This window comes from Choristoneura fumiferana, chromosome 27 (assembly GCF_025370935.1).
Source record: "Choristoneura fumiferana chromosome 27, NRCan_CFum_1, whole genome shotgun sequence".
NCBI lineage: Eukaryota > Metazoa > Arthropoda > Insecta > Lepidoptera > Tortricidae > Choristoneura > Choristoneura fumiferana.
Window position 1 is genome coordinate 9008191 of NC_133498.1, and position 21148 is coordinate 9029338.

The window sequence follows — 21148 nt, forward strand, 5'->3', positions numbered from 1 at the left end:
AATTAGATCCATATTAGGAAATATAGAGTCTTTAAGGATTAAGCTTAGGTACTATTGTGAAGACTATGATATCATTTTTTTTGGAATATTGAAAGATGACAAGTTTATCAAGATTCTGTAGTCATGGATATGTGGCATCGATGCCAATGTAGTTCTATAAATATTACAAAAAAAAATGATTTCCACAATGACCTTAGCATAATACCGCAACTTCACCCCCGTAGTCAGAAAAAGAATTGGCTAGTTTCCTATCTCATCAGAATTTCGTACAATCCATTCTCAGTGCACCTTTATGGTGGTCAAGTTACCAACCTACCTGCCAAATTTCAAGTTTTTCTCCAGTGGTTTAGGCAGTGTATAGTCTATCAATCAGTCACGGTATTCTATTATAGGTATAAATTTTAAGTGTGAGAATATCATTTCATTAATGCCTCCTCTAAGTTCACGTATTTAAGTATTTGTAAGGAACTGGCTTTTCGACACGACTCAACACAATCTTTTTTGATCTTTTAACATAACGACGCGCTTTACGGTCTTTGAGGAGTTAAATATAAAAGCTTCACCACTATCATATACTTTAGTGAATTTCTTATAATTACCTGACATGTATTTGTAATGTATTTTCTCATTAGGTAATAAATATATCTAATCTAATCTATCTATGGCTTGTTACAGCTATCCCTTGCCTCCGTTCTATGTCGGCGGCGCCAATCTTCACATAACTTTAAAATTCGATTTTAGTAGTCATGAATTTTATGCAGCCTCTGTTTCTTCATCCTACTCAGTTGTTCTACATCGCGCTATCGAAGTTTCTGAGCTCGCTCCGTATATAATAACGCGGCAAACAGACTAAGCGGGGAGTCCTATACCTCACGGTAGAGCGGTCTGTGCAGCCACTCCACATAAGTGCACACACACCCAAATTCAGACCCTCTCTCATGTTGTGTTAACTTCAACATTTGCCATTCTGTCGACTAGAAGAAATTGCTAGACTGTATTTGGATACCCGCGACACTCTAGAATGACGAATGCTTGAACTTGAGAATGACTGCTTACAGCACCGGTGAGGTAGATTTGACTCCTTTTTGGAAATATTTGTATTTTTTACTGGACTTTATTTTAATTTATGACTAACAAATTTGACATAGGTACTTATTGTAGATCTAGGCCATGATTAGCTTTAGGTAATGAGTTCCCGAAATTTATATTAATAGTTATATTTATGGAGAGCTCATTAAAGGTAATTTAGATAATCGTATTCTACATCCCGTTAGTAGATAATAATTATGTCAAATGTGATTCATTAAACTGTGACATAAAAATTCTTCACGACTTGGGCTCTTGTCACTGAATTCCAAAATTACGTATATATGGTATGGGATGAAAAAAAAATTGACATATGCGTCCTGATACTCCTGATGATGATAAATGATAAAAGACATACTTTTAAATGAATTAATGACTACTTAAAAACTTTTTAAGGTTAAACTACAAGGTCCTAGTGAAATAATGAACATTCTTTGTAATTTTTATACACAAATAAGAAAAAAAGTAGGTATTAAATACAGTCAACTACAAAGATAACGTCTTAAGTTACAAGAATATGTGTACACGACTTTATTAAATTTTGGCCGTTTCCATGTCTTTGTAGTTGACTACACATTTAAATAAGCACTTCCTAAATTGTATCCTTAGTTGTTGCAAATTATTTTATCTCTCAGTTACTTATTTCTTTTGTCAACTGCGATTTGAAACAAGTTATAACGTCAGTATTTCTCAAACTTCCCATAAGTTATCGACTCACCAGTTGGGGTTGGTATCATAAGACTCGCATACAAATATCGGGGGCTCCAGAAACCTGTAGGTATAGTTTGTTGTTGTGCCATGAAAGTTATTACTCTCTGGATGATGCGCGATCTCGACAACTTTGGAAAACACTGTACTACGTTGTTTATCTTTGTAATTATTAGGACCACTACCTATTTACTTGTCAATTTGGAAGATGATACATTGATTGTACACTACACATACAAATTTACAAATACCTTACATATATTTGTATGTATACCGTATGTAAACTCTTTATTGTGCAAAAGAAAAGAAACAAAATACAATTGACAAACTTTGATACTCGTACAAAGGCGGACTTATCCATATGTATTATACATAATTAATTATTATGCAGACCTAACGATTCCAAAACTGACATAAAACAAACATGCGAAATGCAGTATAATTACCGCAATATAAATATGGTAAATAACAATAGATAGGCAGGATAAGTATATTTTTTCTAGGAGATATTCATTGAATTACGTCATTACTCATAAAAATCTGCAACTTTTAACGGCAATGATTGAAGCACGTTTAAGTATGAACTTATTTAAATACTATTTTGTTATATTTAGGATCAATTGATGATTCAGCAAATATTCGTCAACGCTCGTGGTAACGCATTGATTTTCTGGCATTATCAATGTACCTAAACTACCTTCTTTACTAAAATTAAAAACGCTTCTTGCATCATGTTCGAATAAAATGTTTTTTTTTAAATTTAGGACCGTTATACACCTTATCATTAGCTTATCCTTTGATTTACCCGAAAAGAGGTAGTTTTTATTTCAATTGCAACCCTGAACATGCGCGCGCATTTCAAACGTCATTGCGACGAGCTGTCAACAAAACTAAAAAATATTGGAATTAACGAAAAGATATTAAATATTACGTAATTCGCGTATTGTACGAAGATTATAAACGTCGAAGAATACACAGCGAAGGTAATATAATTTAAAATATTTTATATGTGTTTTTTATTTACGTAAGTAAGTATGATTCATTGATGTATTGGTTATAATTTAAACATGGTCTTCAAACGAAATGCGTGTTATTTTTATTTTTAGGACATTTTCTATTATTTTATTTAAATATTTTCAGTAACGAAGGCCACTGCGTTAAAGGTATTAGAGTGGTATACAATTTTAATTTAATTTTTAATTACATTTTGCATTTGCGAATCGTTTAGGTGATTATTTGTGTTTTTTAAATATGTATTTATTTGTTCCAGTAATGATGAATGCCAGCAACTCCGGAGCAGTGTTCTTTTTAGGGACTAGAGCCCATTATCAGGTAATTTTAATGTGGTGTGTCTGTAAGTGTATAGGTAAGTACTGTTGAAGTTTCATTTCAATTGTAACATCATACTTACCTATACTCTGCTTTAATACCTACTTACTGATTTAAAAACATGAGATTTTAGTTCCATAAAAGGTTTTTGTGCATTAAATTATCCAATAAAAGTTGTGAGCTAGCTAGACTATTATTTTTCTTATATTTTCTGTTTTCTTAAATTTCTTTGAGCGAAAATTTTACTAGTTTATTATTATTATTAGCCTACTGTATCCCACTGGTGAGCAAAGGCCCCCTCCCGATACTTCCGCTGTTCTCTGTCCACTGCATACAAGGGCCAGTCCCTTTAGTTCTTGAAGTAGTCCAGTTTATCCCACCATCGCCGTCTAGGTCTGCTGGATCGCCTTTTATTAGTAAAGCCTTATTTCCAGGTTTTACAACAACCTGACCGCCCATTTGATGTGGAAAACGGTAATGCGTCAACGGAGACCATCTACCAGAACTCCACTGCAGTTAATGAGTTGTGGAACAAGGAACAGACAGACTCACAAAACAACGAAGTGGAGTATACAGGAGAGCATAGCAACTGGGGATACAGCGAGGCGCCTGAAGTTATTGGTGAGTGAATGTTTTTTTTTTCTTTTGTTTTAACAAGGCTTTAGTACACTAAATGTGACTATGTCAGCCTCATGGGGAGCCTCAGGTACATGTTACACTCTCCCTTGTACCAAAACCTAGTCTCTGGATGCAAAGGCCTGTCCAATGAACTTGTAAATCCGCATCGCTTCTTCTGAAAGTGGTTCACTCAGAATCAAACGTACAATACAATACAATAACTTTTTATAGTACAGAAAACAGGTATATATATACACAGAGACTTTCTGAGGTAAGCAATAGGCGGCCTTATCACTTCAGAGCGATCTCTTTCATCCAATAGATCCATACCATCCAGGAGTGAGTGTTAAGCAACTAGTTGTTCCCTGCAACTCAGTCTGCGTAGAATTCGTTTCCGTATCACTATCCCGCGGGAACTATGCAATTTTCCAGGATAAAAACTATCCTATGTCCTTCCCCAGGGCTCAAACTACATGTATACTGAATGTCATCTAAATCGGTTCAGCGGCTTAGACTTGAAGAGGTAACAAACAAACAGATTCACAAACTTTTGCATTTAATATTTAGTGGGATTACAGCATTTAGGTAGGACATACTATGACTAGATAGCTTATGCTTTGGAGCATACAAAAAAAGATCCTATCAGTCTCTCAAAGGGTCGGCAACGCACCTGTAATACCCCTCGTGTTACGGGTGTCCATGGGCGTCATGGGCGGCGGTGATTGATTCCCATCAGGCGACCCGCATTCTCGTTTTCCCCCTCTTGTATTAAAAAGACATGGTTATAGTGATGGCGCACGCGACTTTTGACCATTGACATAGTGTTTGTGGCCCATGAATTAAATTCCTTGACTGTACAAGTCAACGCACGTAAAAAGAGCTCTGGGTCCCCCATCGCTCCGCCCGCCAATTTGGTCCGTATACGGTATTTGACTATTTTGTATATGTTTTATAAATTAAAACTACACAATGCCTGTTATCGAATAGAGAAACAATTACTAAGCTACCTTTACAAATAACAAAGTTATAAAGGTTTGAAATTCAAGATTAGACAGAGAAAGACGGCATGTGACGTCACAGGCCAGTAGCGCCATACTTGCTGGATAGAGAAAAGCGTTTGAGAAAGAGACAGGTATAAAGATTTTTCAAACAATCACTATAAATCCAATTTTCAACCGATTTAAGTTTTCTCTTCACTAAACACTGTCTGTATGTACATCTATATTTTCATAATTGTACAATAAAGAGTTTACATACAGACATACTAAAAATCAATCAAACCAATCATGACATAATAAATCAGTAAAATTAAAAAATAGAATTATTATAATAATACATAAAAAATAAAAGGTACATAGAAAGTGAATTATTGTTTCCAATGTTGCTATTTAATTTCCTCGCAATCTAAGTGAAAAGCAGAGAATAAAACTCGAGCATTAAACCCATTTTCCCCTCGACGTGTCTATCCACTATATCCACCAGCTATATGAACGCCTTGGGCAAAATGGGTCGTTTTATGCTCTTGTTGTACAATCTATTTGTTTGTTTCAGTGAACGACAACAAAGACACGGGTGTGAAGCGTCGCGCGAAGCGGCGGCCGAGCGAGACGGCGCTATGCGAAGAGCAAGACATACGACCCGCGCAACTCAACGCTACTCCTGACAGGTTCGAACATCTAGTACAGTACAATCTGTTAACTATTCTAAACAAGTTTTACGTTATAATTCCGACGCTGAATGTAACATTTGCCCTCAGCACACCGAAAGCGAAGGGCGGGCGGCGGCGCGTGTCGGTCCTGGGCGCCCTCGCGTCGCTCGCCCGCCGCAAGCGCCGCCTGCAGTCTCACAGCGCGTGCTACCTCAAGCGGCTAGAGGTCGCGCTCACCACCTGCACTTACCGGGAGTCGTGCCGCTGCTTCGAGTGTCAGGTGAGTCCGTGGGATGAACTTATAGCCGCCATTATCAACTATGTGCGTGTTTATGTTATTACAGCAGTCAAAAACTAATACAATACAACACAAATATTCTTTATTGATCACCAAAAGCGGTACAGAGACATTACAAAAATAAAAAAAATCAGACAATAGGCGGTCTACTAATTTTGTAAATGTGGGGTAAAAATTATGATGTTGGTCAAAAAGTCATAGATCAAAATCTATGTAGTTCAAAAGCTGTGTTTGCGGTCAAAGCTCAAGCTATCTATTGGGTGATCATAAATAAGTAGCGTCATACTAACTAACACTGGGTATGAACATAATGCTGCTACTTTCGTAAGCGTCGGCTGCAGTCTCACAGCGCGTGCTATCAAGCGGTTAGAGGTCGCGCTCACCACCTGCACTTACCGGGAGTTGTGCCGCTGCTTCGAGTGTCAGGTGAGTCCCTGAGATGGAGCTATTATAAATTATTTGTGTCAAAAATTATGATATTGGCCAAAGACTTGTAGATCAAAACCTATAATATAATATAATAGATAATAATAATATAATATATCACGGGACAATTCACACCATTTGACCTAGTCCCAAAGTAAGCTTAGCAAAGCTTGTGTTATGGGTACTAAGCAACGGATTAATATAATTATATAGATAGATACATACTTAAATACATATTAAACACCCAAGACCCGAGAACAAACATTCCTATTTTCATACAAATATTTGCCCCGGCACGGGAATCGAACCCGGGACCTCAAGCTTCGTATCGTAGTCAGCTTCTCTAACCACTAGACCATCTGGTCGTCAAAGCTCCTACCTATGTAGCTCAAAAGTTGTGTTTGCGGTCAAAGCGCATTTATTTAGTGATTATAAGTAGCGTCGCCGAGACTTACCGCGAGTCGTGTCGCTGCTTCGAGTGTCAGATGAGTCCTTGAAATATAATAATAAAATTTTCATAAGCCTCTTACAAAAGAAATAACAATATGAAATCAAGCAATAACATATACAAGGTATTATGCTGTTAGAGTTACAAGTTGTTCCCTAGTATGATGGCTAGGGTACATGGGCGGGGGCACATCAAATTTTATAAGCACCTAGTCAAAATCCACATTTATATTGTATTGAAAATAAGAACTTTTATCGACAACAGTAGATAGTTAGTAGGGATGTAAACAAAATCCAAAGGGGGAGGGGGGCAGCTGGCCCTCTTTGCCCCCCCCCCTGGGTGCGCCCATGCTAGGGTACCACGTGTTATGAAAAACAGTGGTTCAGAGGTCGAGATCAGGACGAAGCTGTCGTAAATAATTTTGGCGGTCAAAAATTAGGACATTGGTCAAATACTCGTAGATCAAAACCTATCTATTGAGTTATCATAATTAGCGTCATGGATATGAAAATAACGTCGGCACATTCGTAAGCGCCGACTGCAATCTCAAGTCATTAAAGGACTCAGTCCTTTCGCGTTCTTACCGCGACCCGTGCTGCTGCTTTGAATGTCAGGTGAGGCCAGGAGATGAACTCCTAGATACCTTCATGAATATTTGTGTTCTTGCAGCAGTGAAAAGCTATTTTTGCACATTTGCAAATTTTTGCATTTGCCGTGCATTCACGGTCGCAATTTTTCTGTGTGGTCAAAAATTATGATGTTGGTCAAGTTGTAGATCAAAATCTATGTAGTTCAAAAGGTGTTTGCGGTCGAAGCTAGAACATTAGCAGCATTATGTTGCGCTAGCGTGGGCTGCAGTCTCACAGCGTCAACTTTTTTGTGTGGTCAAAATTATGATGTTGGTCAAGTTGTAGATGTAGATCAAAATCGATGTAGTTCAAAGGGTGTGCGGTAAAAGCTAGAACATTACCTGCATTCTGTTGCGCTAGCGTGGGCTGCAGTCTCACAGCGTCAACTTTTTTGCGTGGTCAAAATTATGATGTTGGTCAAGTTGTAGATGTAGATCCAAATCGATGTAGTTCAAAGGGTGTGCGGTAAAAGCTAGAACATTACCTGCATTCTGTTGCGCTAGCGTGGGCTGCCTTCTCACAGCGTCAAGTTTTTGTATGGTCAAAAATTATGATGTTGGTCAAGTTGTAGATCAAAACCGATGTAGTTCAAAAGATGTGTTTTCCGGGATAAAAAGTAGCCTTTGTCGCTCTCTGGCCCATAATCTTATTATCTCTATGTCAAAAATCACGTCGATCCATCGCTCCGTTTCGACGTGAGAGACGGGCAAACATACGAACATAGTACAAACACACAAACACACATACACACACATTTTCAATGTCTCTCTCTCTGTCTCTCTCTCTCTCTCTCTCTCTCTCTCTCTATCTCTCTCTCTCTCTCTTTCGCATTTATAATAGTAGTATGGATTAGTAGGATGTTGGAAGAAACGTCGAGTGATCACATATTTTTTTTACATAAAACTGTCCGTGATTACCCCTATCTCATATTCACTCTAGCCTTGAAGAGCCCTAGATTGTATTTATGCGGAAATACAGACGACGGGAGCGAATTCCATTCCTTAGCAGTTCGCATTATGAAAGATGAAGCAAACCGTCGTGTGGGCCAACGGAACGCTAACTACATAAGGGCGAAGACGCTCCTCCCGCCTGGAAGTCCTTTGGCAAAATGGAGACGGAGGAATAAGATCATGTAATTCCTGCGCACACACCAAAATGTATCCGGTAAAAAACCGACAGACAAGCAACCCTACGACGATGCTCGAGGCTCTGCAGCCCGTTCCCGATAAGCGGGCTGTCACCAAATCCTACTAATATCGAGGGTATTCTGGCAGAACCGGATAAGCTAAGTGCACAATATTTATTTATTTAACGGTTTTGCTAGATATACTCGTAAATAAAGCAGTAAAATGGAGTATGCTTATGTATGTAACAATATTTTTTTTTAATTTTGCACTTATTATTCTGTTTTGCCAGAATACCCTCTATATTATAAATGTGAAAGTTTGCGAGTGAGTTAGTATGTTTGTTACTTCATCACGCTAAAACGGCTGGACGGATTTGGATGAAGTCAAAGTTAGTCAAAATATCTTTTTCCAATTTAGGCTATAACAAGCGCTTATAAATGTCAAAAAAATCTACCAATGAAATGAAATTTGGGAAAAAGTTAGCTTATAACATGGATTAAAACATAAGATACCTTTTATCCCGATACGCCCACGGGATAGGGATAAAATCCCTTCCCGTTTTTAAAGACCTCCTAGGCTCACTTATTTCACTAACTTGTTCCCCGGTCTTTGTTCCTTCTCTATTTTTTTGTTTTTTGTTTATATTGTTTTTTTAACTTCCTTTTTAAATTCCTTTTCTCACGTGCGGCCTTTTGATATTTTGTATTAAGTATATATGTAGTTTATAAGTATTATATTTAATGTATTTGTTTATTTATATAATTTATATTATATTTTTGTATTGTTTTTAATATTTATTGTCTATTAATTCTACTTTTCTCCCGTCTGTTATCTCTGCCACCTACATTTGTCTGTTCATATTAATTAATTTCTCAAAAATTTGTTGTCTAGAAGAGATCGCTTTTTAGCGATAAGACCGCCTATTGTCTACCTGTTTTTTTATTATTTTTGTAATGTCTGTACTGCTTTTGGTGATCAATAAAGAATATTTGTATTGTATTGTTATTGTATTCTAAATCTTGAAATAATAACCGCTGGGCTTAGAGTCATGAAATTTGGTATGTAGGTAGCTGGACGTCTGGAATTACACATATGGTACTTTTTATCCCGATATTCCCACGGGATAGGAATAAAACCTCGAACTAATAACCGCTGGACTTAGAGTCATGAAATTCGGTATGTAGATAGCTGGACATCTGGAATAACACATAGGCTACTTTTTATCCCGATATTCCCACGGGATAGGGATAAAATCACGAAATAACAACCGCTGGATTTAGTCATGAAATTTAGCATGGGTGTTTTAATTTAACGTCAATGAAAACCACGATTTAATTTCGGGAATTCCCACGGGAATTTTTAAAAATCCTTGAATTTCAGTTCAGTTGCTGGATCTAACGATTTACGTGTGCGAAGTTACGGGTAAACACTAGTACGGTATATGTAGATAAGACTGCACGGGCAGATCCAAAGTGTAGTTGTTATCCTTTATATCTAGGTAGCACGTGTCTGGGTACAGTCCAGTCTATAATTATAGTTCTGTCTGTTATCTAACGTCTAACATCATAGTTAGCACAGAATAGATAATTACAAGTATGGACATATATGAAACATATAGGAAATAAAGTAAGTAAAGAAAGCCGCCACCATCTTGCTCGCTAATCCTGCCGTAAAGCAGCAGTGCTTGCACTGTTGTTTTCGTCGTGGAGAGTAAGACAGCCGGTGAAATTACTGGCACTTGAGGTATCCCATTTAGGCCTCTAGGTTGGCAACGCATCTGCAATGCCCCTGGTGCTGTAGATGTTTATGGGCGGTGGTGATGTCTTACCATCAGGAGACCCACTTGTTCGTTTGCCATTCAGTCGAATAAAAAAAAGAAAATAGTTTATTTATAACAGCAGTGACCATTACACAGATTAGGAAAAATAACAATAAGAAGTGCTGCCGCTATAAAAAGGTCCCGGCTCAACCATATAGGCTACTTTTTTCCCGATATTCCCACGGGATAGGGATAAAATCTTGAGACTTCAACTACTGGTCTTACAGTTTTGAAATTTTATACAGTTCTTAACACAACCTCAATGAAGACCAGGGCGCGATACAAATTTTGGGAATTCCCAGGGGAATTTTATAAACTCCCGAAATTTCAATTGTACCGGATCGAATAGTTTACGCTTGCGAAGCCGCGGGTAAACTCTAGTAGTAATAGTACATTGTGTCTTAAGGGCGGTAAATAAGGAATTACGAACGAGAGTCGAAACCCCGCCCGAAGTCGAAGACTGAGGGCTTTAATGAGTCGATGTTCGTAATTCTAGTACCGCCCGTGCGACATACAATGTTTTTCATCACATTTGCGAGTAAAATTGTATATTTGTAAAAGAAAAACTAATATTTTTTCCTAAATTGCCGATACCGTTGAATACGCTCTGGCAGCGCCCAGAGTGGGCCCCAATTTATACTATTCGATGTTTTTTTAAATTATTATTTCTTCCTAACGTGTTTTTTCTGTGTATCAAATAAGTGTAAATAAACGTCTCTCTGTCTCTCTCTAATTGATTTAATTAAATAAACCATAGCTAAGCGTGCGCAATGAATGCATCTGACCGAGTTATCTCCACTGGCCTTGGGTTTAATTAATATAATATAATAACAATAAATTGTGAGTAGGTATCTTCCTACTATACCTACTAGGTATTATCAGCCCAGCCTATATGATGTTAAATTAAACCCTGCTTATAATCTAAATACGAAAGTTTGTAGGTATGTGTGTGTGTATGTAATGTTACTCCTTCACGCTAAAACGGCTTGACGGATTTGGATGAAACCTGGTATGTAGATAGCTGTTAAAACTTAAACTTAATCTGTTAAACGGTTTAAGAGTTAAGAGATAACAGACAGAGTTACTTTCGCTTTTATATTAGTAAGGATGGATTAATTATAAGTGGGTAGGTATTTTAAGCAGATGTATGAATAATCATCAGTTATCACTGACGCATCAATTAAACAAACTCATTATCAGTACAATGATATATTTTCAAAGTAAAATATAAATTGAACAAACATGCAACTGCTTAAAGCTAGCGTAGTAACAAATTAAACATACAAAATCACAGTGTAACTGATAGTATTTAATTTTTTGGCCAAAACGAAGTTTTTTTTTATCTGGTGTAGGTACAGTGGCCATCAAATATTTCGGAGCGGCCAAGGTGATCAAAAATATCGGCACATGCACTCTACTATTAAGAGAAGTCTCTTCGTTCCATTCTCCATACAAACATAGTCCCGGTCTCATTTGAAAACTAGGCAACAGAAATAGATGCAATTTTTTAAGTATGGACTAGACGTAACCTATGCCTGTGGTTTTTCAGATTTTCATATAAATGTGTAATATCAGCATTACAATCGAAGATATTAAAGTCAAGACAAAAATACAAATAAAATATGAATTATACAAAAACAAAAATAAAATGTCGGAAGTTCTTTTGCTCTAAATAATAATAGAATGTCAAAATAACTAAACCTAAAAACTATGTATGAATGTTATCTACAATTTTAACATATTAGTCATTTGAATAAATATTCTACTTGTTACAATTACAGAAAAGGAAGTGTTTATTTACATTACTTATTCAAATGATGCCAATTGTCAAAGCTTTTTATATGTTATTGCTATTAAATTTACAGCACCATTTTAATAATGTCATAAAAAATGAATAATATATGTATGTAATTTTACAAGTGGTCAGTACTTAAATTGAAATAATTGTATCATCAAGCTATATGGCTATAATGTCTCAATTTGGCAAATTAAAAATAACATTATGTACAAAAAATACAAACTGTACTTAAAAAATGATCATTCAACAAATTTGTCTATGTCATATTCGAGATTGGAATCTGTATCATCAGTAGCAACTTGGGATATTTTTCTAGCTTCTAATCGAACACATTTTAGGCATTTTTGTCCTTTACGCAGCCAACATCCTCTGTGGTACATACTGTTACATTTCCCACACATAATCGCACCGCTATCAAACGGATAAAGTATTTCGTTGTTGTTGCAAACCTCACATAAGTACCCCTTTCCAGAGCACAAAGCGCAGCTAGTTATGTGTGCTCGGCAGGACTCCGTCAACACAGTTAATTGAGCTTCCAAGGTGCCATCGTTTATTGACTGCAAATGTCCCATGCTGTACTTTTTGTTAACATCCCCAAGCTGCATAAAAAGGGGTGACAGGAGGTGTGTGCCTGCCCCACAAGCGCATAGGTACCTCCTCATCCATTCTAAGTCTTTTCGCATCTTGTGTACCCACTCTAGTTCGGCTATGAAGTTGAAGAGCTTTGGATTTATGCTTTCTACGTCAATGTATGGCAGGTTCCATGCTAACTGCAACATTTGGAAGGCTAGACGGGAGACGTAATGCTTGTCCCAGTCCCAATTGTGGACGACTCGCGCTGGTATAGCTGATTGATCGTTCCAATGGCATGTTGCACAGAAGTACAGGCCAGTGTAGTCGCACAATCGAGGCTCGTTCCATGTGTCTTTGAAGGTCAAGGCCGTTTCACACTCAGCGCACTTATAGTTCTGTGATGCTAACCCTTTTTCCGGACAAATGTTCATCTCTAAACACCCTTTGTCTGTCATAACAACATGAGCGCACACTCTACAGACATAATCCACGCATTTGTAGTGACAGAGATACCCACAGTCACTACAAATATAGGAGCCTTGGACTATACTCCATATAACACCACTACAATGATCGCAGTACTGTTTTCTGTTCTGCGGTGTGATTTGCTGCTTGAAATGATGACCTTTTATAGAGACACCTAGTCTAGGCTGTCCATCCGTGTCTTTCAAGTCTTCTAAGCGTAATCTCAGCTCGACTAGGTACCTGACTAACCATTTACGTTCATCAGAACACTGTTGGCTGCTAAGAATGAGTTCTTTGCATTGTTTTACAGCTTTTTCGACCTCATCGCGCGACGCTGTGCTGTGAATTTTCAACTTTTTCGTCGCTATTGTTTTCGGTATTTGATTTAGTGAATCGAAGCTATCGTCCGCTGACACGCACCCAGAAGTTGAGGATGATGATTTTGAATACGCATCGCGATCGGCGGTCCGCGGACTGCAGCATATCAAACTGTTTTGATATTTAGGGGAGTCGAACGCTGCTGCCATTTTAGTAAATCACCACGCGACACTGGCACAGTTACGTACTGGTTCCGAGCTACTGCGTAACGCAACCCCGTTCATGCGTCGTCCGTAAATCCCTTTGTTTTGACAAACTGGAAATATTTTCTCAGTGTCGTCATTTTTTTATTAGGCACGCGCTAGTTTGCTGTATTTTCTATGATGTAATAAACAAGTTAAAGAACAGAATGAAACTTTATTGCTTTAGTTATAAGAGAGGATTTTGCATTGTGTTTTCTATTGACTTTGTATGAGTTTGGGCGTAATTTTCATAACCTAATTGACGTGACCGTGAAGTTAATGACAGAAGGAATTCGTGCTGAGAAGTTGTCAGAATTGCTGCGTTTCGTTTCACTAAATATGTTGTTTGGGAGGATTACTTACTTTTGCAAAATCTTTTTTTTTTTAATCTTTATTTATTATGGAACTTTGATCAAACGATAATGAATGAAATCTTATTGATAGAAATTCGACAGTTTGTGAATGTGCGTTTTCTACTCTTTTGCACTAAAACACTGGTCAATGATATTTATTAGGCAGATACTTAGAGCTCGGTAATAAACAGAAGGGCTACTACGAAATTAGAAAATCGAAGTTCGTATCGACTACCGTCTCTCTCACTCTTGTGTTAAATAATATTAGCGTCAGCGGGACGGTACGATACGAACTTCGATTTTCGAATTTCGTAGTAGCGCCTCTAAAAGGCTACTTTTTACAAGCTTTCATGCAGCTTGCAACGTTCGTATGTTTGTTCGTAAGTTGCAAATCATTTTTTGGACCACTGAAAAATCTTCAAATTTGATTATAGTGGATTATACGATAATCTGGTACTGAAATTCTGGTGATCCGGCTATGAGAACGATCCATATTAATATTATAAATGTGAAAGTGTGTGTGTTTGTATGTTTGTCCGTCTTTCACGTCGAAACGGAGCGACGGATCGACGTGATTTATGTGGCATAGAGATAGTTTATGAGCCAGAGAGTGACATAGGCTACTTTTTATCCCGGAAAAAATTCCACGCGGGCCAAGCCGCCGGCAAAAGCTACGTAATTTTCAACCGACTTCAAACAAGGAGCAGGTTCTCAATTCGCCTTGTATGTTTTTCTCATGTCTCTAGTGTTCTCTCCCATGCCTAACGCTATTGTTCTCACCCGACTAACTAGTGTTGTCTCTCACAGAGCCGATACTTCGAGTGCGACGAGGACGAGTATTCATCAGAAGACGACGAGTATGAGTACGCGGCGCAGTACTACGCCAGCCAGATGGTGAATATGTGTCAGCATGGTGACGACGATGAGGTGAGAACTGACTGTATTCCCAAACCCACCAACCTCAAAACCCTCCTACTTCATGCCTCCTCCAACAAGAAAATCCTTAACATGTTAATTAATTATATAACTAAAGAAAAAATAAAACTATAGGTGCTTTTTTCGCTTCTGTCGCTCCCTTTGATCTGTTTTGTAATGTCTAAGCGTTTTGTACTGTCTCTATGTTTTGTGTATGTCTATTCCAGGTACACAACAAACTCGCTACTAAAATACAACCCCCGTTTAGAAAAAAACCTTTATTAACCGATCAGCAGGGCTACTCCGAAACTCGAAACTCGAAGTTCGTGTCATGCGGTCCCTCTCGCTCTCGTATCAAACAGTGTAAGTGTCAGAGGGACCGCACGACACGAACTTCGAGTTTCGAGTTTCGGAGTAGCCCAGCAGACACATGTATACTCTGCTGCTGTCAGGTGTCATTGGCAGTAATGGTTGCTAACCTAAAGCGACCGGTTGCCATTAAGCAAAAAGTTGAAGTTGAGAACTGACTGAGCTGTTGCATTTTATTTTATTTTATGGCAAACGAGCATGCGGTTCACCTGATGGTAACTAAGTGATCACCGCCGCCCATGGACACCTACAGCATTATTGGGACTGCGGGTGCGTTGCCGGCCTAAGAGGGGGCTAAAGGGGGAGGGGGGGAGGGGAGTCGGGCCTCCGGATCTCCCACTCGCCGTACGAAACACAGTTGCAAAAGTACTATTTCAAGCCGGTGTTCTGTGGGAGTGTGGTACTAACCCTCTACCACACAAAAAAAATCTGAAGTAGGCCATCTGTGCCCTTAGTGTAAGTTTTCGGTACAAAATACGTCTCGATCGCGTTCGCGTTCAAATCCCAATTTGTATGCAAACACGAACAGCGCCTCTAGCGGAACGTTTGCGACGTTCGTGTTTCGATACAAATTGGGATTTGAACGCGAACGCGATCGAGACGTATTTTGTAATCGAAAACTTACACTAAAGGCACTGATGGCAAATGACTGAATACCTGAAAGGGATACCCCGAAATTAGACATTCATATCGTACCGTCTCTCTCACTCTCGTATTAAATATTATTAGAGTGAGCGGGACGGCACGATACAAAGTTCGAATTTTGAAATTCGTAGTATAAAGTCACCGTACCAGGGGGTCTTAAATAGCGTATATTTTTATTATAACCATTAACTTTTAAAGGTAATTAGTAAACATAGTAATAACTTTCTTCCTTATTAAATAAACTGCTTCAGTCTGTCAAATCATTGTCCGCAATACATTGCTGCTTCAGAAAAAACAAAACAAAAATTTATTAATTATTCATAATTATTATCATCTCATAGTGCCATGGTTGTAATGAATAAATAAATAAATCGATACTTTTTTTTATGTGAAATTGACCCTGATTGACCCCTGTTTCACCTGATGTTAAGAGCGTTTATACTTGCTGAGCTGGCAATGTTGCATTTTTGTTGGTTTTTCTCGATTATTCCATAAAAATTGATGGTAAATACCATCTATCAGTGGCGGATTTATGTTTTTTAGGAGTGTAGGCCACTATATCCTCCGCCCTATTTAACTTTCTAAAATAACAATTTTCTCGTTGAATGCCGCCCCTAGGCCGCGGCCTATACGGCCTATTGACAAATCCAGGACTGCCATCAAAGTGAAAGTCAAAGTCAAAATATCTTTAAGTATTCAAGTTAGGCTATAACAAGCACTTATGAATGTCAAAAAAAAAACATCTATGGAGTAGGTACTTAAAATGTGAAAAAAACCTTGTTTACAGGTATTTGTGGACACAGTGCCAGACGACAATACGTCGACGGACATGTTGCTCGACGAGCCCAAAGAGTCGTCGGTTGTCTCCGTGTCCCCGGAGCCCGAGCCCGAGCCCAACCTGGAGCTCGAGGTCGCGGCCGGCACGCCCATAGTGCTCAATTATCTTCTGACGCATCCTATCACATGCTGTGTACAGTGAAGTGTTACTCTACTATTTTTTTTCGAATGTCTAAAGCGTAGTTATAATAATAATCCATTTATTTCAAACACAATGTCCATAGATGGTTAGTTATGCTGGCGTTATTTTGCGGCTGGGTTGGAATAGTACATTGTGTCTTAAGGGCGGTAAATAAGGAATTACGAACGAGAGTCTATTAGAAGTCCGAAATCGAAGACTGAGGGCTTTAATGAGTCGATGTTCGTAGTTATAGTACCGCCCGTGCGACATACAATGTTTTACATCACATTTGCAAGTAAAATTTTATATTTGTAAAAAAAATAGAATTGTTCCAAATAATGGCGATACCTTAGGCTGTGCTCTTGGCAGCGCCGCCCTCTACCTCCCTCAGCATGCGCCGCAACGTGCGTGTGCATGTGGTCCATGTGGTCCTGCAGCAGCATCAGTACGGTCACTGACTCATTGACCGACCTTGGGCTTCATGACAACACAATTAGTACGGGCAATGATTCATTTACCGACCACGGGTTTCATGACAAGCACATTAAGGTCGAGGGTTTTATTTGGGGGGTTGCAACTAAGGTAGCCTGCATGTTACGACACTGTTTACGAGCAAGTGTGATGAAAATTATCATGATTATGTTCAATGATAATAATGTTCATCTCAGGTTGCTTTAAACTTATTTGAACACATGACTTGACCTGCCGGACATGCTTTGGCAGACAAACCGATACCGCACGGCGAAGTGCAAATCGTTGTTCAAACTTGGACACATATTCAAAGTCTCGTGCCACACATAGCAATCAAACAAGTGAAGCTATATCTAGCGCCGGCATAAGATCGCGGGTGAGCAAAGTAAATGTTTAAATTATTGTTCACCTACATTTTACCTGTTATAAATTGTAATATTATTTGAAAAGAAACAGTATTAATTGTTAGTAGTAAATTAAGATTAGAAATTAATGACCAGGCTGATAAACCAGAGAGCATGGTTTACCTTAAAATTGCTAAATGGAAAGGAGAAAGTGTAACACTAATTTATGCTAGATAAAGTTATGCTTATTATTATGAACGTTGAGTATTATACGTTTTTATTGTTATGCCAACTTAACGCTATGCGTTTTCAAATTAGATAATGATGTACTAGGTCTCCAATGGCGAGGCGTGCATGTATATAGAGGGCCCTGAGCTGCGGCCCAAAAAGCTCTTTTAAAGGTCTGTTTGTCATGAACCACTAGAAACGCGTCATTACAGAGCTATTCGTGAGAAACAAATTCCTCGCAATTAGAGATGGGCCGGACATGGGTTTCATTGACCGAATACGAATAATCGGCCGAATGTTCGGAAAAACTTTTACCGAACCGAATATTCGGCATAATTGATTCCTGAGTAGAAACTAGAAATATGATTCATTTTTATTTTTTAAATGTTGTAAACTTGCTTAATTTCTCACAATAAATACCTGAAACCTAATCGATTATATTAAAATATTATTTTATTACAAAATAATATTTTTTATCTGCTGTTATTTATTGGAAATAAACCTACAGTGTCAATAAAAACATAAAGTCTCACTGCACCTTATAAAAATAACACATTTAACACTCAACTCCTACATGTCTCAATACAGTGAACATTTTGAGTATCACTTTGCCGAACGTTCAGTGATTTAGCCGAATATTCGGTATGGGTACTGGCAGAATACCAGCGCTGCGGCTTATCGCAGCACAATGCTGAGCCAGCGCCTGTTCTTCAGTGCATCACATGGCTTCTCATTTATGTGTCTGATCTGTTTAATTGTTAGTTAATGTATGTTTTTCTTTAATTGTTAGTTTTATTACTCTTTAGCTACTAAGCCATGTCTTTGTTTTGAAGAATAAAGATTATATCTATCTATCTATCTAATATCGAATATGAAACGAATATTCAGCCCATCCCTACTCGCAACCACGTCCTCTTACATCTCTAGTGACACGCAGCCATAGAGATAAACTGTCCCTCCAAAAACATGAATGTTTTTTTATTTTAACACGCTTTTGTAAGCTCCACTTGTTACTAAGTATATATCTAGTTGTATAATTAAGTTATTAATCTAAAGCTAGCAGTCTAATCTTACTAACTTGTAAAGGTCGTTGCACACCGCGTTTTTTGATTGCGTCGTCGATGCCCGTTTGTGTCGATACAGTACGAGTATGGCTGCTCTCTGTTCCCTCTTGTTCTGAGAGGAGGCCTGTGCCCAGCAGTGGGACGTATATAGGCTGGGATGATGATGGCTGCTCTATGAAAAAAACGCGTCGTTAACCCGCGTTTCTAAAACGATTCAAAAATGCGGCGTGCAGTCCCTAATCACCGTCATCATCATCATCTCAGCCGTAGGACGTCCACTGTTGGACATAGGCCTCCCCCATTGACCCAGTTGCTTCGGTTGGCAGCGGCCTGCATTCACCGTGAACCCGGCTTTAACCAGGTCATCCGTCCATCTCGTTGGTGGACGTCTAATCACCAATCAAGAATGCGCTGTAATTTGATATATACTACCGATTCACAGCCTTTGTAATACTTGTCATCTCGAAAAAAAAACTTAAAAAAGTAAAAAAATACAAAATCATTTATTGATATGTGATCGATATAGGTCAAAGAAGAATAATTATTCTGGTGTAAAATAAATATTACCAACACCACATTGGTGGCTATCACAGAAATAGCTGGCTATGGCCACGGTAGCATTCTAGGTTAACCTTATATTTATATATGCTTGTTATTTATTAATTTTGCGTTATTAAGTATTAGAAATAAGGAAATATTAATAAATTCGTAGAATAAGAAATCAAAGCGCACTAATAAATATTAAACATAATTGTAGTCATTTATTGTTTGTAATAAAATTATAGATGCTTCGTTTTTACAAGTTGAAGAATGTGTTTCAAATACTCCTACTACAAAATTAATGAGGGATTGATGACGAGTGGCATATCGCTAGATGGCGTTAGTATTTTGAGGTCTGACGTTAGTCTTGGTTGAGACACCTCACTTTGAAACTGAATCCCAAATGTGACACAAGACTATTCCACAAAAAGTTGTGCTGTTGTGACGCTATTTCAACACAAAAAAATATATAATATTGTGTTTAAATATATACAAAACCTAATGGTAAGTTGATAAAGTCAGATAATCTTTCAATCAATCAATCATTTATTGTCAGAAATCATTCGTTGTCTTTGTCGTTGGATCCAATAGAAAGTTTCGATGTAGTTACAAAATTACGATTTCTTCCTCACAAGTTGCTCACAGGATTTCGTGACGTTTTCCTGACGTCATGAAATTTTGTATAGTTTGTTTTATGATCTGAATTCGAAATTAAAAATCAAGTTGATTTGTCGCTGGTTTTTCTGTGGCGTATAGAGCACGTCACTTCGTTTGTGTGGCGGTGAAGAGGTTAAAGAACTAAACGAGTCAATCGCAGGCAGACTCACATCAAACGGAGCTCACGATAAGTACTAACTAGTAGTACCTACTAGCGATATTCCGTCTGTCGAGAAACCCTCATTGTCGACTAGAAATGAACTTAATGTACAACCTTAATAATCTGTGTCCTGTAATTTGAATTAGGTACCATCAGCCAAATATGTGGTCTACCACCCTAAAGTTGATAATCATTTGCATGTCACAAAACAATAATGCCAATAGACGTGACTGTCAACTTTAAAATTCGACTTTAGTGACATATTCATTTGATAGGAACTTGTTTAAAAATTGATAGACCACTTATTTGGCTGATGGTACATTATTAAAGAAGGACACAGATTACTAGGTTGTACATATTTGCCATGAGGGCATGAATTGTCAGTTATAGATCATACAATAACCGCACAACGAATTGATTATTCTTGTCAAAATAAATTCAGTTTATCATCCCACCGCATTTATTAATTTAAATAAAAACAATGTAACGAAATTAAATTCCAATTTATTTGAGATTACATAATTTCCAAGTACTCGTTATGCGTCCGCCGCAATCTTTATGCAATTAATTAAATTAATTATACAGAACATAAGTCGTTTTATTAACTAAACTCATAACATTTGTTCTATTTAATCGAAAATATACAACCATCTTCTTTCTACATACGATTTATCTATGCCCGTACTTTGCACCTTTAGACATCGCATTGCTACACTAAAAAGTTTAGGTCCTTTTGAACGCCAGGAACACCTAAAGTTGTTACGAGCTGGCGTGCCTAGAACGCCCTCGACACATGGTCGTTTAAACTAGAACAACCTTTAGGACGCTTTTGGCGTTATGGCGTACCTATAGGTGATGGCGTTAATATGTTGTGGCGTTCAAAGAAATAAAATTGTACATTTCAGTAAACTG

The 21148-nt window shown here is 37.9% G+C and overlaps 2 protein-coding genes across 2 annotated transcripts; one reads left to right on the plus strand and one right to left on the minus strand.

Moving 5' to 3' along the window:
- The first annotated feature begins 2650 nt into the window (after positions 1–2650).
- LOC141443301 (uncharacterized) lies at positions 2651–17016 on the plus strand. The gene is made up of 7 exons (XM_074108536.1): positions 2651–2777; positions 3065–3126; positions 3558–3744; positions 5293–5407; positions 5498–5669; positions 14693–14812; positions 16602–17016. The coding sequence occupies exons 2-7, from the start codon at positions 3067–3069 to the stop codon at positions 16791–16793; spliced, it is 846 nt and encodes a 281-aa protein (XP_073964637.1). The 5' UTR covers positions 2651–2777; positions 3065–3066; the 3' UTR covers positions 16794–17016.
- Positions 11355–13809, minus strand: LOC141443293 (differentially expressed in FDCP 8 homolog). The gene has a single exon (XM_074108526.1). It carries the CDS (start codon positions 13497–13499, stop codon positions 12174–12176), a length of 1326 nt encoding a protein of 441 aa, XP_073964627.1. The 5' UTR covers positions 13500–13809; the 3' UTR covers positions 11355–12173.
- Positions 17017–21148: the final 4132 nt, after the last annotated feature.

What these genes read in the sequence shown, in the direction of transcription:
- LOC141443301 (XM_074108536.1), top strand. Translation starts at nt 3,067, where the DNA reads ATGATGAATGCCAGCAACTCCGGAGCAGTGTTCTTTTTAGGGACTAGA. An exon ending in CGAGGCGCCTGAAGTTATTG is followed by an intron (nt 3,745 to 5,292) that starts GTGAGTGAATGT and finishes TGTTTGTTTCAG; the next exon opens with TGAACGACAACAAAGACACG. An exon ending in GCCGCTGCTTCGAGTGTCAG is followed by an intron (nt 5,670 to 14,692) that starts GTGAGTCCGTGG and finishes TGTCTCTCACAG; the next exon opens with AGCCGATACTTCGAGTGCGA.
- LOC141443293 (XM_074108526.1), bottom strand. Translation starts at nt 13,499, where the DNA reads ATGGCAGCAGCGTTCGACTCCCCTAAATATCAAAACAGTTTGATATGC.